The 18,047-nt window shown below is 41.5% G+C and overlaps 1 protein-coding gene across 2 annotated transcripts in view; it reads left to right on the top strand.

Annotated features, from left to right (window-relative positions):
* The window catches only part of DAPK2 (death associated protein kinase 2), a 184,567-nt gene that overhangs the window by 102,953 nt on the left and 63,567 nt on the right, over positions 1-18,047 (top strand). For both annotated transcript variants that reach the window (XM_072613525.1, XM_072613535.1), the window contains exon 4: positions 10,603-10,741. In XM_072613525.1, the coding sequence (XP_072469626.1) occupies positions 10,603-10,741 (139 nt within the window). The remainder of the gene's footprint in view (positions 1-10,602; positions 10,742-18,047) is intronic.

The raw sequence follows: 18,047 nt of genomic DNA, 5'->3' as shown, positions 1-18,047 counted from the left end.
TAAAATTGTTTTATTCTGAACTTGAAATATATAAAAGAAGAAAGAGTATTGCCATATATAAAGCAGAGCACAAGAGGATTGTATATGAAACAGTGTCTTCATTTTGTACTAGCTCTCTTAAAAAATCTACATAATCATTTTAAAAAGTTACTTTTTTTTACTTTAAAAAAGATAATTTTTATTGAGATAATGAAATGTACTTTTTCTCAGGTAAGAGAGGTGGAGGAGTAATGACGCAGAATGTCATCCGGCCTGGTCTCTGTAACCAGTAAAATTTATTTATGAAAAAGGGATTATTTACCAGTTTTTCTCCTAAATAATATAGTTTCTCTCAATTCTTTCCTCCAGAGTTTTTATTTAAAATTTTAATTTCTTGCTTCATTTTTTTAGGCATTTACTTAGTCCTTATGTAAAATCCAATCGTTTTCTCTGAGTTCTCTGCTTTCGCAGTTGTTTTGAAATGAGCCTCCTTCCAAGCTGATTCTTGGGTATTGCTAGATCTAGGACAATTCTGTTTAAACTTATATTATTATCTTTTGTCTTTACATTGTCCATGTTTTCCCCTGTGGCCCTCTCCCTCTTCCCACTCAGAAAAGAGGGAGAATTTTCTAAAGGAAAAATTGTAAAGAAAAAGTAAAAAGAGGAAGGAGAGGGGGAAAAAAAAGCAAAAACTGATCTATGCAGCTATCCCTTTCACATCGCCAGCTTGGGGCACAGCCCTCCAAGACCTGGAAAATTCATGTGAAATTTTTTGGCCTTCCAATCATACCAGAGAAATCTCTTTTTTCTTTTTCTTTTATGGGGTGTTTACAGTACTGTACATATATTTTATGCATTTTTGAATTTCTAAACTTTTTCTGTGTTATTTGTTGGCCTCCAAGTATCATCTGCAGCTTCCACAAAATTCCCCCCAAATTCTCATTTAATTTCTTATGCTGATCTGCAAGATGTCAAAACCAAGGTGGGGAAAGTTTTGGTGTGGAAGTACACTGAAAAGACCTGATCATAGATGCAGTGCCCTGCACCAGGGAACACCCCACCTCTGGAAAGGAGTGAGTGGGCAGGGGTATCTACAATTATTTCCTATATTGGGTTAGTATCTTCTTTGGTATTTACATGGACTATCAGACCTATAAGATGTTAAGAAGAGGGAGAACTCTCTTCGAGCCACGGTGGGCTGAAAAGCCACAGAAAGAGGTTATGGGATATGAACTTGGCCTGGAAGGACCAAGAAGAGGGAAGGGAGCATTCCAGGTAAGTTTATATCCCTGAGCTGAAAGCATGCTTGGCATGTTAAGAGTATACAGTTCGTAGAACTAAGTTTCCTTCCATGTGAAATGACGTTCCATGTTTCTGGGCAGAAGCACCTCTTAGAGGTATTTGTTATTTGCTTGAAGGATGAAACTGTGCATCCAGACTTTGGCCAAGCCAGTCACGTGCCATGAGAAGCTCCCAACAAGGCAGGCAAGTCGCTGGCCTAGGTTTGTTGTTTGAAGGAGAGCTATATTGGAGTGTCATTGCATCCTGGGCCATCTCCAGTCATCCTGATGAATATTTGGCCACTGGACCCAGATGGCTCAGGAAGAGAAAGGGAGGCTGGTGACCTGCACAGCCCTCCCTCACTCGAAACAATGTCAAGTGCAAGTCATGTCGTCATTTCTCTGGTGTCATGGTCTTCTTCAAAAACGAAGGATGAACACAATCAGCCTATGTGGGGAACAATCAGTGAACAGACCCTGTGCTAAGTCCTGGGGATATAAGTTCAAAGAATGAAGCAATTCCACCCTTAAGGATGTTATGTTCTGATAGGAGAGACAACAAGTATTTATATAAATGTATGCAAAGAAAAAGAAAGTAAATGAACACAAATATCCACAAATTTAAATGCAAGTTAGTTTGGGAAGAAGGACTTCATGCAAAAACTGGTCTTGGTCTCAGCACAATTCTCAGCACTTGGTCTAAAGAGATGCAGAAATCACCGCCCACCAGTGTATAGGGCATAAGGAAATTCAACTCAACCTGGATCCAAGGCTAGGCCTTCAATCTTTCCTTTTCTTGAGCCTTTGGCAGGACCTTCTGTCTTTGGTCCTCATTAACCCCATTCACCTGTTGATTTATTTACTCGGTCACTTAGCAAATATTTAATGAACACCTAATGCACACCCAGAATAGAACGAGGCACTTTGGGCAGGCTAAGCTGAAAAAAATAAAAGTGGAAGACCCAGTATCACCGGGTTCCTTTCACCATTTAGAAAACACCAATTGCTCCCAGGACTGTTCCCATCCTGGCCCAACCACGTGATATGGCCAAGCACAGAGGACAAGAACATTCTGCCCTCCTTCAGCAGAAAGACTGTCAGGTGAAGGAAATTGACCCTTTCACCCACTTTGCTTCATACGTTACTGACTATTGCAAATTAGGAACTACTCTGGATTTTTCTATATAAATTCCTTTTCTATCTTTTCTGCTTTGTCTTGCTTTGTGTTTTTGTGTATGAAAGCAGTTCTTGATTCCACTTACAAATGACATGTCTAAATGAAAAAATGAATATTTTCTTCCAGGCTAATTCATTCTTTTATCAAACTTTTTAAAAATGACTGTTGCCTACAGAACATTGCGCTTAGTGCGCAAGGCCACCCGGGATGAGTACAATGCTCTCTTTAAAGGCATTGATGCATCTGCCGTGGGAAAGTTGAGCAGTTAGTTGGTCCTGCCATTTCTGGGTCCAGCTTAACTCTAAGCAAATGGAAAATGGTGGCCCAGTGACTTCCTACCATGAGTGCCTGCCAGGGCTCTCCTGAGAGGCAGAATATGTAGCAGGGAAAGCCCAGCCCAACCCCTCATCCAGCCTGGAATGCAGTTTATTGGACCTCCAAAGGTATAGATAAAAGACCTCCAAAAAGTATAGTCTTCATCCACATGGGCTAAAAGCTAAAGTGGAGAAAGAGGCAAAGGCCATATTGGCCCAGAACTGATTGAACTCCAAGCCATCAGGAAGCTTAGGAGTGGAAGTTGGCCTTTATTTTTCTCTTCAGTTTTTAAGCTTTCAGAGGTTTGTGAATTGAAAATGCAGGTATGAAATAGCAAGGAAGTATCAGTGCCAAGAGGTCCAAGTTTATATCCTTGAGGTAGTGAGGTGGCGCAGTGAATAGATCCTTGGGCCTGGTATAGAGAAGACCTGAGTACAAATTCAAACTCAAATACTTACTAGCTATTTGACCGTGGGCAAGTCACTTTCTACCATCTGCCTCAATGTCCTCATCTGTAAAATGGGAATAATAGTTTCTGCCTCCAGGGTTGTGCAAACGAGAATGTTTGTATAAGTTGCTTAGCCCAGTGCATGGCATAGAGTAGATGCTTAATAACCGCTTCTTTACCTTTTTTATATCCTAGCTTTGACATCAGCTGAATGACCCTAGGTGAATTACTTTATCTCTCTAAACCTCAGTTTCCCTGTTAGTATTTCTTAAAATCGGCAAATAATTTCACTATCTCTTTGACACAAAAAATATTAGAAATGCATTTTGTAAACCTTAAAGTGCTATGCAAATTTGAGTCACATGTAGAAAGAGTGCTGGACTTGGAAACAGGAAGACCTGAAATCAAATCAAACATTTTCCAGCTTTGTGATCCTGAGCAAGTCAGTTAATGTCTAAGAACTTCAATTTTCTTATTGGTAAAATGTAGGTAACCATAGCACCTATTTACAGGGTTATTATGAGAATCATATGAGACCATGTATGTAAAATGCTTCAAGAAACTTAAGGCATCTATACATTTCAGCTCTCGTCCTCATCAGCATCAAACAATGCTAGCCCAGTTATATTTCACTTATCCTGAGAATAAATATGTCACTGTTATTTGTCAGCCCCATTTTTCAGAGGAAAAATCGAAGCCCAAGATCACATGTGGAGTCTTGGGAAAGTGGGGGCCTGGTCTCTGTTCCGATCCTCAGTTCTGTGTCCTAGGCTCAAGTACCTGCTTACTCCATCAGTGGCTTAAGACAGCTCCCTGCCCATGCACCTGCTCTTTCTGGGGGGTGGGAGGGGAAAGATTGAATATGCGTCTGTTTGGATGATTTCACTGGGCAGATATATGTCTAGAAAATAGCACACCAGCTTCTGCCCCCAACACAAAGCCAGTGACTTCTGGCCTACACAGGCTAACTCTGCCATTTTGTTATAGACCTAGGAGTTCAGTTGTATGACCTTGAGGAATTCCTCCCCATTATCTTTGGAGAATTATGGGCTGCATGGTCTCTCCAAAGCAAAGCTGCTTTGGCCTCACCAGCGTGTGAAGGCCAAATGCCAAGCTCTGGGAACTTCCTGTCCCTTAACTGCAGGAATAAAGTTTCCAGATCTGATTGCATACCTTGCAATTTCAGGGGCGAAGCCCTGCCCATACTGGCTCCCCTCCCCCCCCCCCACCCCTTTGCAGCCAGTGGAAATGTACCTCCTCATTGGGAGGCTGGGTGACTGCCTGCTGTCCCCACTTCTCTTGGCTTATCCTCAGCTCCCAGCTTTTGCTCATCTTTACACATACAGTTACTCTCCCTCCTTCTCCCTTCTAAAGCCTATCCATCTTCCACAGCTCAGATTCTCTTTCCTCCTTGATGCTGTTTCTGCCCGCCTTCTCCCACACTAACCAAATCAAATCGAACATTTCTGTCTTCTCCAAACTGCTCTTGGATTGGTAGTTTGTGCCATACAAATGATAGTTTTATTAATCACTTTCCATTCATCTGTAGCTAGGTGGCACAGTGGATAGAGTACTGGACCTGGAGTCAGGAAGTCTCATCTTCCCCAATTCAAATCCCATCCCAGACACTTATTAGGTATGTGACCCTGGGCAAATCACTTAACCCTATTTGCCTCAGTTTCTTCATCTGTAAAATGAACTGGAGAAGAAAATGGCAAACTACTCCAGTATCTTTGCCAAGAAAACCCCAAATGGGATCAATGGAGAGTCAGATACAACTGAAATGACTGAAAAATTAACAGAGTTAAGGGAGATGAGTCAAGAAGAATGAGGTAAATGGGACTTTGGCTGAAGGAAGCTAGAAGATACGAAGGAATAACACTCTAGGAATAGGGGACAGCTCATGAAAAGACTTGGGGTCAGGAGATTCTTATAATTTGCTCCTCCCATTTCCCCAGTGGGCCATCTGAACTTGTTGATACCAAGTCCAACACTCTCTCCTCTTATAACTCACATTTGTATAGCATTTTAAGATTTATAAAATGCTTTCCTAACAACATCCTCGTATTCTTCTTTATCTTTTAAAATACAGATGGGAAAACTGAGACTCATAGGGGTTCATTCAACTAGTAGGTATCAAAGCTAAGGATGCTGCTTTGATGGAGCTATGATTTTGTCATTTTATCGGTGTGGGTGTCCTCTGCACTGATCATAGAGCATAAGCCTTCCGCGCCTTCTCCTCCTGGGTGATTCTTGTTTGTTTCCATAGAGTCCCCCAAAGAGGATCTGTGAGGTTCTTTGGGAGCTTTCCTCTGCTTCTCAGTGGAGACAGTGTCCAGCACCAATACTGGGCTGGCTGGCTGCTGCCTTGTCCTGGCTATGAGGACTGATTCCCTTCCTTTTCTCATTTGTGCTTGTTCTCAGTGTTTGTTTTTTGGGTTTTTTTGTCACTTCTCTTTGATGGCCGCGTCATCTGTGGTAGCTCATTGCTGCCTACACCCACCCACCAGGTTTCTTTCTTTTTGAATCTTTGAGTTGCTTGTTAAATTTGAGTCTTCCGAGTTTGCAGCGTTCCATGAGTCACAACTGTGTACTGTCATCGCTGTACTCAGAATATTAGAGCTGACTCTGGAGCAGGGGATCTCAGCTCTGTGTGTGTGTGTGTGTGTGTGTGTCTGTGTGTGTGTGTGCACGTGCACGCATGTGTGTGCATTCCTGTGTGATGGACAACCTCATTGGCAATATGGGGAAACCTGTAGACTCTCAGAATAATGATTTCACATGCATAAAGTAAAGTATAGGGTGTTCTAAAAGTGTTAGTGCCATTTAATGCAATTAAAGTTACTGAAACAAAACCACTGAGACTTGGACACTGTAGATAAGATTACAAAGGAAGCCAGTTATATCGAAAAGAAGTTATACCAAAACATTTTTTAAAAAACAACAAGCAAATTCACGGTCCTGAGGTTAACATCCCGGATCCAGAGGTCCTAGATGGTAGTGATGGGTCAGGAGAGGTCCAGGAGCGAGGAATCCCTGAAGTTCTGCCGCTCAGACCATGATAACTGGCCCAGACGTCACAGTAGGCCTTCTGTCTTGCCTGCTATCCCGCAGCATCCTGCCTCTTTCTCTACCCCGTCTCCAGCTTAGCAGCATCCACTCATCTTCCCCCCCCACAACTGAGCACGTGTGATTGAACAATTAACATTTATATAATACCTGCTAGTTTTCAGAGTACTTTAAATATTGAGAATAAGTATCAGATGATGTCATCTGGCCCCCCAGGGGGTTGTGACTTGCTCAAGGCCACACACAAAGCCCTTATCAGAGCTGGCTTCGGTCCCAGCCTTCTGCCTTCTGCCGGGGACCTTTCCATGACAGCTCAGCTGCCTCTGTCAGTGAGCCGTCACCGAGACGACTTCAGGGAGCAAGCTGCGAGTCTGGCCGACAGGGCCATTTTTGGCTGGACCATTCCCACTGTGCCTCCCACTTGTTGTAGACGCTTTGATAGCACCCAAGCTAGGTTAGGAATGACAAAGGCAGCCTTGAAGGAAAAGAGAAGCCGCCAAAAGGAAGCGCACATCCTGAGGAAAGGGGAATGAATGTTCACCCGCTTGGCTGACGACAAACAGGAGGCTGTATTGTTACCCGGCTCACAGTTCTCCGGTATTTATTTTAAAAGAATCCATGAAGATTTAGAAGAGAGGCTGGTATGAAAAATATTTATTTAAATAAGAAAGATTTCTCCACCACCACACCCCCCAACATTATTTGCTAAAGCATGTGTCTGTCTCTCCTGCGCTCAAAAAGTTCTAGCGGTTCCCCTCTGCTTCCAGGATCAAAAACCAAGCTCCTCTGTCTGGCATTTAAATCTCTTCACAATCTGGCTTTCCATAATGATTTCCTATTATCTCCCCCACCCCAATTGTAATCTCTGTTCTAGACAAATTGGTCTATTATATTTTCACGTTTTTATGGCTTTCCATTTCTTGACTCAGTGAGGAGACGTGAGCTATTTCTTTCCCAAGTGTGGAATTCTCTATCTCCATGTTCTGAAATCGCTCGCCTTCTTCAAGGCTCAGCTTAAGTATTCTACCTGATTCCTCAGTTTTTAGCGAACCATCTCATTATTTAATATTTATTTTATGTATAGTTTGTATCTGTTTATTCAGGAACATGTCATTTTCCCATAGAAGAATGGAGGTTCCTTGAGGCCGGGGACAACTGGTGTCTTTGTCTTTCTATCTGCAGACCCCAGCACACTATAAGAGCTTAATAAGTGCTTATTTCTTTCCTTGTTCCCTTCCTAGCACCTAGAAGAAGGCCTTGGTATATAGTCTTTAATGAATGATTGTTAAATTGTTGAACTTAATGACTACCAGCCACACTGGCCTCTGGAATGACTCTAAGGTTGGGGAATACCCAGAGTAGGAATGGGGAGTAGGTGGGGTAGAGGGCATCATCTCCCCACTATAAGAAGAGTCAATAGGGCTCTTTTAGAGCTAATGGTTTTGTCTAGACCAGTAATGTCAACCTCTCACAGAAACCAGACCCACTAAACTGGTTCCTTCAGGCTGCATATTGACTTAGAAAACCACATATTAACATTGTCTATGTTTTAATTTCTTTTTAATTTCTTTTGTTAAATGTTTTCCAATTATGTTTTAATGGGAGGGGGGAGATGGGCCTTTATTTGATATCTCTAAACTAGATAATAGGAAGAACTTATGGTGATGAAAATTAACTGATGAATAACTGAAGGAGAATAGGGAAACTATTTCCTTAATGACCTTTTAAAAAAAAGGAAAATGATGGGTATAGTGCTTTAGGCTTCTGTCTCTTCCTGGAGATAGGGGAGTAATTTATATAACCCTTGATCCAGAATTCTATGATAAATTAAAAAAACACAATAGTTCCTAGGCACACACCCCAGACAAGTGTTTACTGGAGCAGGAATAGCCTCACAGAGTATTTAGACCATGAATCTCCCACATCCTTTCTTCTACAATCCATCAATGACACCAGAACACAGCTGTTGGGCTGTTGAGTACAAGAAAAGGCTGTCCACTATGATACATCCTGAGCGGAAGGAAGGCTCCCAAGTCTCTTAAGGATAAGGTGTAATGGGGAGAAAATCTCAGCGGAAAATCTCAAGCAGTCAACCAACAAACCAGTCACCACTGAAAGCAAAATATTTCTCGGAGGCAAAGCCATTTTCATGGTATCTAGCACTAGAAAGCAGACAGTAATCTAGGCATATAAAATTTGACCAAAAGAAATCTTGTTCCTGAGTTTCAATTAATATTTTATGTAATTCTTAATTATTGGAGGGCCCAAGCAATCTTTTGGTCAATTAAGAAACATTAATTAAGTTCTCACGAGAGGCCATATGTACACACTGTGCTAGGCTCTGGGGGTACAAAGACAGAAATGAAAATCTCTTCCCTCAAATAGCTTACATTCTATCAAAGGAAACAACCTATCATCCCTTCCTCTCTCAACCTCTCCCCAATTTCCATTTTATGTATCTTCTATATGCTTTTCTATCCACATGTTGTCTGCTCCCAATAGAATGTAAGTTTCTTAAGAGCAGGGACTGTTTAATTTTCGTTTTTATGTCACTAACACTTCGAACAGTTCCTAGCACATAGTAGGTTGTAAACAAGTACTTGTTGATTGGTTGATGTACACACATATAAATGATACAAAATTTGCTCAGAGTTAGTGCCAATTAATTTTGTACAGGAGGCACTAGTAGTTGGACATGTCTGGAAAGGCCTCATGGCAAGAGGAGTCATTTGAACCATTCCCTGAAGGCAAACTAGGGATTCTAAAAGATGGATCTTAGAGAATGCATTGAGTAGGGGGAAGGGATGGGAGAGCCATGCAGAGGCCCAGAGATGGAGATGAAATGGCTGGTGTGAGCAATAGAAGGGAGGCCAGTTTGGTTGGATCATGATATAAGGCAGCCAAGATTGGAGCCAGGTACAACAAAGAAATTTCTGTTCACAGGAAGAGGCAGTAGGGAACAGCAGTAGGTTATTGAGCCAGAGAGTGACATGGGTCCAACCTGTGTTTTAGGAGTATTACTTTGGCAGCTGGGCGGAGGATGGATTGGGGCAGGGAGAGACTTGAGCTGGAGGCCCGTTAGGAAGCTACTACAATAGTCCAAGTGAAAGGTGATGAGGACCTGAACTAGGAGGGATGGCCATTGAAGTAGAGAGAAGAGGGTAGATATGAGAAATATTGTAGAGGTTAAAAAAAAAGGACTAGATTTGGCAACGGAATGAGTATGTGGGTTGAATGAGAGTGAAGAGTCCTTGAACCTAAACCAGGATTTTTAAATTCTTGTCTTTGTTATTTGACCTAGTTATATAATCTTGGGGCTCTGGACCTATGACCCTCTGATCCTCTTCTTTCCTCCTGCTTCTTTGGTCCCCATTTGTCACTACTTAAACCAGTTAGATGGACCAAGTCCCTCAGGGGGCCTAGTGTGTGTCTGAATTTACAATCCAAAGAATGAACATATGACAGACAAGGAGGAAACACAGAAGCAAGGAGGACTTCTGACGACAGCTCAAGCTGTGCAGACCAAAGGGGATGTTATAATGTACATGCGTATTGTTCAGTCATTTCAGTTGTTTCTTTGTGACCCCATTTGGGGTTTTCTTGGCACAGATACTGGAATGGTTTGCCATTTCCTTCTCTAGCTCATTTTACAGATGGGGAAACTGAGGCAAATAGGGTTAAGTGACTTTCCCAGGGTCACACAGCCAGTAAGTGTCTGAGGCTGGATTTGAACTTAGGTCTTCTTGTCTCCAGACCTTGCACTCTATCCACTGTGCCACCTCTGTATACATACATACACACAATTGTATATACATACACATAGATATACACGTGTGTGTGTGTGTGTGTGTATTATGAGGCAGCTAGGTGAAGTAGTAGGTAGAATAATGGACCTAGAGTCAAGAAGACCTGAGTTCAAATCCTACCTAGGATATGACCCTGGAGAAATCATTTAATTGTTGTCTACCTCAGTTTCCAAATCTTTAAAATGGGAATAATAATAGCACCTACCCCCCCCCCAGGTTTGTTGCTATACTTAAATGAGATAATATTTGTAAAGTATTTTGCAAATTGTAAGGTACAGTATAAAATAATAACTATGTCGATGATGGTGATTCGTAGGGTGTTGTAATATAGAGGAGGGATCTCAGGAGAGAATGAATTTTACTGAATTTGAGCCCAGGTAGCGGGGAAACAAGAGGTGTCAAGATGCAGAGAAAGGAAAGAGTTCATCTGAAGGTGGAAGAGGGTCAGTTTTGGGTGGGCATCTTACATAGCTAAGAGTCCCATTGACCAGAGCTGTCTGAGTTTCAGCTTCCATCTTTATCTTCCAGAGTTTCTGGGGGAGAGCTCTTTGATTTCCTGGCACAAAAAGAGTCTTTGAGTGAGGAGGAAGCAACCAGTTTCATTAAGCAAATCCTGGAAGGTGTGAACTACCTGCATGCCAAGAAAATTGCACACTTTGACCTCAAGGTAAGTGAAATAGATGGAGGGAAGTTTGCTACATTGACATTTGTGGAATCATAAAAATGTTAAGAGTTGGAAAAGATCTAAGAGACCGCATCATTCAGTCCCTCCACTTTATTATTTTGTTTTAAGGTTTTATCATGCCCCTTGTTTTTCATAAGATGCTAGATTTTAGAGCTGGAAGGACCCTTATTCACTCCAAGGAAACTGAGGCTTAGAGAAGTGGGGGGAGATGGCTTTTCTTTGTACCCTTCATGTAGCTGTGTAGGGCACTGTAGGAAGATTTCCATATAAACTCTGAGCAAGCCATTCTGCAACAAGTGAGTATATTTAGATAGTCAAGAAGGAGCTTTAATTAGCAAAATTCACACCATAGATGAAGGGCTGCAAAAGATTGGCTGGTTCTCTGGGTTCATTCTCAGTTCTCTCTTTGTTGCTTCTTTTTTCATAGGCTATAAACCCACCAGCTAAGTACCCAGCTATCCCACTTTTCTAAACCATATATAATATTAAACAGGAGTAATATATTCAGATATAAGAAAGCTCATTTGATAACCAAAGGCCTCCAGTGAATGAATGAATGAAAATAATTAGGTTCTTACTTCATGTCAGTTACTGTGCTAAGCTTTAGTCATACAGATAAACATTCTGCTTGGGAGAAGGTGTACTACATATACATACATATTATATGTGTATATATGTATATGTGCCTATATATGTACACATACATAACTATCAAAATATACATATTACTATCAAATATATAAATAAAACTATCAAATATAATAACTATCATACATATATGAAAAACTATACATATATGCTTATGTGTATATATATGTGTGTGTGTATATGTAAAGAATGCTAGCCAGAGAAGGGTCTTGGGAGTCACAGGGAGTTCATCCATAGGGCTGACCATTGGCATACTCTTTCCAGAAATAATGGTAAGCATGGCAATATTGACGGATTGATCGATTGAATTATTGAGCCCAAAACGAGAACGGGAGGGGAGACATTACAACAGCAGGGCAAAACCAGAAAGCGAGAGTGTGGCGTAAGAGAAGAGTTGTTAAGCCTTCAAATTAAGCCTTTCCTGAATTGGCTTAACAGTGAAGGGACTGAGATTTATGTGTGGAAGCATAGAACATTAGAGCTGGAAAGGACCTTAGAGATTACTTGATCCCATTTCACTGATGAAGAAAGGGAAAGCCAAAGAAATTAAATTATTTGGCCAAAGCAGAGTTGAGAATAAAACCAGGTTTCTGGCTACCTCTTTTTCTGCCTTCCCTAGGCAACTGGTCATAAACTACCTCATGACTAGACAAGCTTTGCCTCTGCCAATTGTTTATGAAGCCTTGGGAAGTTCTCAGAAGATGCTGCAGGAGCTTTTGTGGATCATAGACTCAGATCTGGTTTATTTTATAGATGAGAAAACTGAGACCCCTGTACATAACACAATTTTCCCAGCATCCCACAAGTATTTAGTGGCAGAGCCAGAATTCAATCCCACATCCTCCAAATCCACATCAAGCATTCTTTTCATTGCTCCATGCTTCATGAAAGAATGTTGTCTCCCAGAGAATCAATAGATTGAATAGACCTCAGGAAATAAATTATCTGAATTGGACCAGCCTCTGCCTTTCTGGTCAATACTATTTACAATCAACCTGTTTTTATGTCTGTGCTGGCTCCAAGATGCATACCTTACAACAGGCTTTTTTTGTCATTCTTTCAGTGGAGCAGCCTGGCATGGGTCAGAGTAAAGACTGCATGACATTAGACTTAGGCAGCAGCCAACAAGTGTGTTATTGGTTAACCTCTAACTTACTCATTTTATCTCCGGGAAGCTAATGATTTGCATAAATGAAAGCACCTTTGCCCCACCCTAGAAGTGAATGAAAGGAAAGCATTTGTTTAGGAGTTTTGGCCCCTGACCCAGTAGAAAAACAATCCTGTCATAGCTTGTTAGATGAGCTAGGGGATTTTACAGTCCTGTACAGCTGCTCTGTAGAAGACCGGTCACATAGTAGGTGCTCTATAAATACTTGGTGATTGCTGGGGGAAAGCCCACACTGGGTTGAATGTGGGTTGTGAGCTCACCTCTTTACCTGGTCATTTTCACCACCACCACCAAGGTTTACTCTGGATGTAGATGAAGAGGGAGAAAGCTGGTAACTTCTCAGATATGTCCACTTAGGAGTTGTATGGGCAACAAAACTTTCCAGCTCCTCACCTTGGGAAGAGTCCTTTAGGTCATGACCTTGGTCTTCCACAGAGAGAAAAATGGTAGGAATTCAAAGGATTGTGCAGTTGTGTGGTTAACTAAGGGGCAAATTGTATATATGAGTACCTCCCGACGGAAACTTTTTACTCACAGATGAATTATACTTAGAAGAATTAGCTTGTAGGTAGAGGTTTCTTCTACAGTCAGAATAATACACAGGTATTTTTAGGCCTGGGAGAAATCAGTTGATGAGGTAGGATAGTGGGAGAAAGTGGGCCCTAGGAGAAAGGCACCATTGTGTGAGACGCTAGAGGTGATAGTCTAGGGCTGGGTGAAGGAGTACAATTGACTTCATTTCACAGAGAAAGAAGTATGTTCCTTCCGAAAAAGCTCCACTGATCCCATCCTAGTTAAGGACCTGTCTGTAGTAGAACTTCACTTTACGTGAAGGATCATGATCAGACATACCTTAGCATTTCTCCTTCCCTTTTCTACTTTACCTATTCCTAGTTCTCTTTTTATTAAGTGTTCGAGTGTAGAAGCTCCGAATGTATAGAACATCTTCTCTTTGTAGAGCGGTTTTGCCCAAGTATAAAAATATTGAAGGCTATTTAGAAGCATTAGTCATATTCGGACTTAAAATAAGCAGAATGACCTGTTTTCCATAAACTTTCAGAGTCTTCAGAAGTTCTCAAAATTTGAATGTTTCCCCAGAATCTTGGTATGGGCTCTTAGTTTCATTTATTCTGTTAGCACAGGTTGTAGCCAACCTAGTTTTTGTCTCTCAGGGATTGTTAGCACTTCCATAAATGTTGAGAGTCCCTAAATACTGATCAATTCAATTCAAAAAGCATTTATTAAGCACCTGCTATGTGCCAGACACTGTGATGAGCAGGGATAAAAAGGCTCAGAACTTGAAGTTGACTCAGCTTTCAAGCACTTTCTATCCCATCCAAGTTCAAGCAGAACTGAGTTGACTTTTCCCCTATATGGCCCCATTACTAAGAGTTCTAATTAAAGGGTCTTTTATTGACTTGGTTGACAAAATACCTCACCTGGTCTTTTCATGCAGGATAGCCCTTATTTTGAGTCCTTTGAAATAAGTCATCAAGACTCAAAGGTTCATTCCCTACAAATGATCCCCAGATGGAGGTCTATTTAGCTGGGAAAGCAAGCATTTTTATAAATCATTTGATTGATCAATAAACATTTGTGAAGTAACTACTACGTGCCAGGCACTGTGCTAAATGCTGGGTGTACAAAAAGAGGCAAAGGACAGTCTCTGCCCACAGGAAGTTTACAATCAAATTGGGGAGATATTATGCAAACAAACATATACAAAGCAAACTATACAGAGAAAATAAATATGAAATAATTTCAAGTGGAAAAACAACTGGAATTAAGAGGGGCTGGGTGAAGGATTCCTGGAGAAGATGGGATTTTAGTTGGCACTTGGAAGTCAGGGAGTTCAGTAGGCAGAGTGGAAGAGGGAAAGTGTTATGGGCACGAAGGAATGCCCAGAGTTGGGAGATGGAGTTTCTTGTCCATGGATCAAGCAGGAGGCAAGTGTTACTGGATCAAAGAGTACAGTTTGGGGAGTAAGGTGTAAAGACGCTAGAAAGGTGTGAGGGGGCTATGTTATGAAGTGCTTTGAATGTCAAACAGAGCATTTTCCATTTGCTCCTGGAGGCAATAGGAAGCCACTGGAGTTTATTCAGTAGAAGAGTGACATGACCAGACCTGTGTTTTAGGAATATTACTTGAGTTGCTGAATGGAGAATGAATTGGAATAGGGAGAGACTTGAGGCAAGCAGACCCACTAGTAGGCTATTGCAATAATCAAGACCATTACCAAGCTATTATTCATTGATGAGAAAGCTTCTTTCAGAGTTCCCACCCAAAAGGGGAAGAAAGCACAAGGGGTATGGACAGCTGACACCAAGCAGGGTTGGATGCAACAAGTAGTAATTTCGCCAAACTCTGATAATTGGTGGTTTTCCTAATCCTTGTGATGTTCCATCAGCCAAAGAAAATTCAGATATCCTTTCCTGAGCTATGAAATTATCCCTAATATAGTCACCTCAATCCTTTCTTGAGAACATGTACCCTACAACCTCATACACTACACCGCTTCCACATTGCCTTTTCTCTCTTCCCAATAAACAAAGTGCTCCTAATTACCTTGACACATTTCTGTTGGAAGAATTTGTGTGTTCTCAACCACCCAGCAGATTACTTCACTATCAAAAGCTCCTGTAGTTTTTGCTATATTCCATCTAGGATTAAGATACCGCTGATGGGTGCACAGGAGCTTAGGGTACTGCGCCACTCCCTGCTCTGACCTGATTCAGCTCTAGGGAGCCAGTAGCACTAATTCAAGGAAAGGTGTAAGTACTGGCCCCAGGGCATACGTATCATCTTGTATTTGTTCATTCACTCAACAAGCATTTATTAAATACTTACTACGTGTTAGGCACCGTAGTAGGTGATAGAAATACAAAGATGAAAACAAAACAGTTTGTGCCCTTGATTCTTTTGGGGAGGAACAACACATGTAAGTAAATACAAAGTAAATACAAAGTAAAAACCAAGTTTTCAGAGGAGGGAACACTAGTAACTAGAAGGATCAGGTCAGCTTTGCCTTGGAAAGACCATTTATGATGTTGTTGCAGTAGCTTAAGCAAGAGTTGACAAAGTCCTGAGCTAAGAAGAGAAGGGAATGTGTCTGAGGTCATGGAGATAAAGTCAAATGGACCAGACATGGTAAGTAACTGAATGTAGGGGTGAGGTGATAAAGGTGAAAGAGTGCAAGATGACTCCTAGATCGTGAATCCAAATGATTGGTGAGATACTTGTACCCTCAACGGGGGAGGAAAATTAGGAAGAGGGGAGGGTTTGGATGGTAAGATAATAAGTTCTGTTTTGTCCATGTCATCGTTGAGCCTTTGTGCCTTATGGCTGGAAATGTCCAATTAGTGACTGATGATGAAAAACTAAAATTCATGAAAGAGACTAAGGTTGGATACCTGGATTTGATAGTCATATACAGAAAGATGATAGTCTAATCCACAAGAATTGATAAGATCACAGGAAGGAAAAGAGGATCAGGTCAGAGCTTTGGGGGATACCCATGGCTAACAGCAGCAGCTAGCATTTATAAGGTGCTTTAAGGTTTGTGAAGTGCTTTACAAATATCTTATTTCCTTTTCCCAGTAACTGTAGGAGGTGGGTGCCATTATCTCCCCTTTATAGATGAGGAGACAGAGATTAAGTGACTTGGCCAGGGCCACCCAGCCAGTAAGTGAGGCTAGATTTGAAACACAGTCTTCCTGACTCCAAGTCCAGTGCTCTGTGTACCGTCTTCGAGCTTCCTAGTGGTTAGGCCATAAATAATGATCCCACAAAGGGGGATGAAGATTGGCCATACAGAAGGAGAACCAAGAGAGAATTTTGCCAAGAAAGTGAACCATATGGATCAGCCCTAGGCTAGGCCAAGGTACCATGAGAGAAACAAATGAGAATGGTGAATTTTGAGTCAGAAGCCCCAAGTCCAAGGGCCAGCTCTTCCACTCAACTACTTTGTGATCCTGGGCGAGAGGCTTTTATTTCTCTGGGCCTCAGTTTTCCCATCTGTAAAAGAATGGAGTAAATTATATGGTCTCTGAATCACTTCTTAGCTTTCAGTCCATGATCCATGCTCTCTATCCATTTGATAGTCATGTGTGTAGAGTTGATATAGAGAGTTAACAACTCATGAGAGTTGATGAGGTCACCAGGAAAGAAAAGGAGATCCTGGTCAGACCTTGGGTATGTATGGCCACAACTAACCACAATATTAGCTAGCATAATAATAGAATGAATAAATGAATGAGACATTTTTAAAAGAGTCAAAAGGCATTTATTAAGTGCCTACTATGCACTAGGCACTGTGCTAAACACTGAGGATACAGAGAATAGTAAAACAATCCATTGAAGAAGCCCATATTCCAATGGAGATGCCATAGGTATAATGAAGTACAGTCCAGATGCATTCTGAGCTCCCGCTCAAGATTCAAATACAAAAATGAACCTGTTACAGCTCTCAAGGAGCTTAATTCTAGCAGGGGAGACAATACATGGGGTATCGTGGGGGTGACTATTTTGTTTTGGGAAGTCACAGGGATGGTGAATGGAGCCTCAAGGAAGTTGATTGATGTATCTTTCCCAGTAACAATGGCGGTACTGATTTTGATTATGGTTTCAAGAGAAAGAAATAGAAAGGGGTAGGGTGGGGGGTGTGGCAATAGGGTAGACAATGGAATAATAGCTAGTATTTAGATGGTGCTTTAATGTTTGCAAAGTGCTCTCTTCATGGTATCTCTTTTGGTCCTCTCAACAACCCTGCAAGGTAGATGGTACTATTATCATTCCCATTTTATAGACGAGGAAACTAAGTCTAAAATAGGGTAAGTGACTTTCCCAAGATCCTGCAGCTAGTAAGTGTCTGAGACAGGATTTGAACTCAGGTCTTCCTGACTCTAAGTTTAGCATTCTATACACTGTACCACCTCAATGTCCACATAACAAAAAGATGTTCAAGGTAGAATGCAATGCATTTCTAGGACCAGCTACATACAATGGACTGTATGAGTTTTGTGCTTTTGAACCCACCAATCTGGACAGTCCCAGGGTAGGTGTTCTCAAATGGAGAGGGTTATGAGAAAGCTAAGCTTTACCTTAGGATACAACCAACCTAATCTGTGCCCAAGGAATATGGTGGACTGGTGACCCTTATACAGAAATGAGTGAGGAAGGAGAAGGGAGGACAGGGTTAAACAGTGTGAAGGTTTACCACCTGACCTAGAGAACTGGAAGCTACAGAGACAGCATTCAAATTCTGTCCTGGGTCTGGGATAGGTGGAGGAGAGTGAAAGAGGAAAGGAAGAAATGCTATTTCTGGCTTCCCAGGGCTATTTCTTCATATTGTTTCATCCTTTACTACCCAAGAGAAGCTTCCCAATTTATCTTGAAGGAAAGCTGAGTGGAACTGGGCTTATAACCATCTGGAAGAGGCAGGATTGGATGTAAAAATGTGTAAAGTTGTTAGAT

This window comes from Notamacropus eugenii, chromosome 1 (assembly GCF_028372415.1).
Source record: "Notamacropus eugenii isolate mMacEug1 chromosome 1, mMacEug1.pri_v2, whole genome shotgun sequence".
NCBI classification, from domain to species: domain Eukaryota; kingdom Metazoa; phylum Chordata; class Mammalia; order Diprotodontia; family Macropodidae; genus Notamacropus; species Notamacropus eugenii.
Note: the sequence above shows the minus strand (reverse complement) of the source record. Positions and strands in the feature narration are given on the sequence as shown.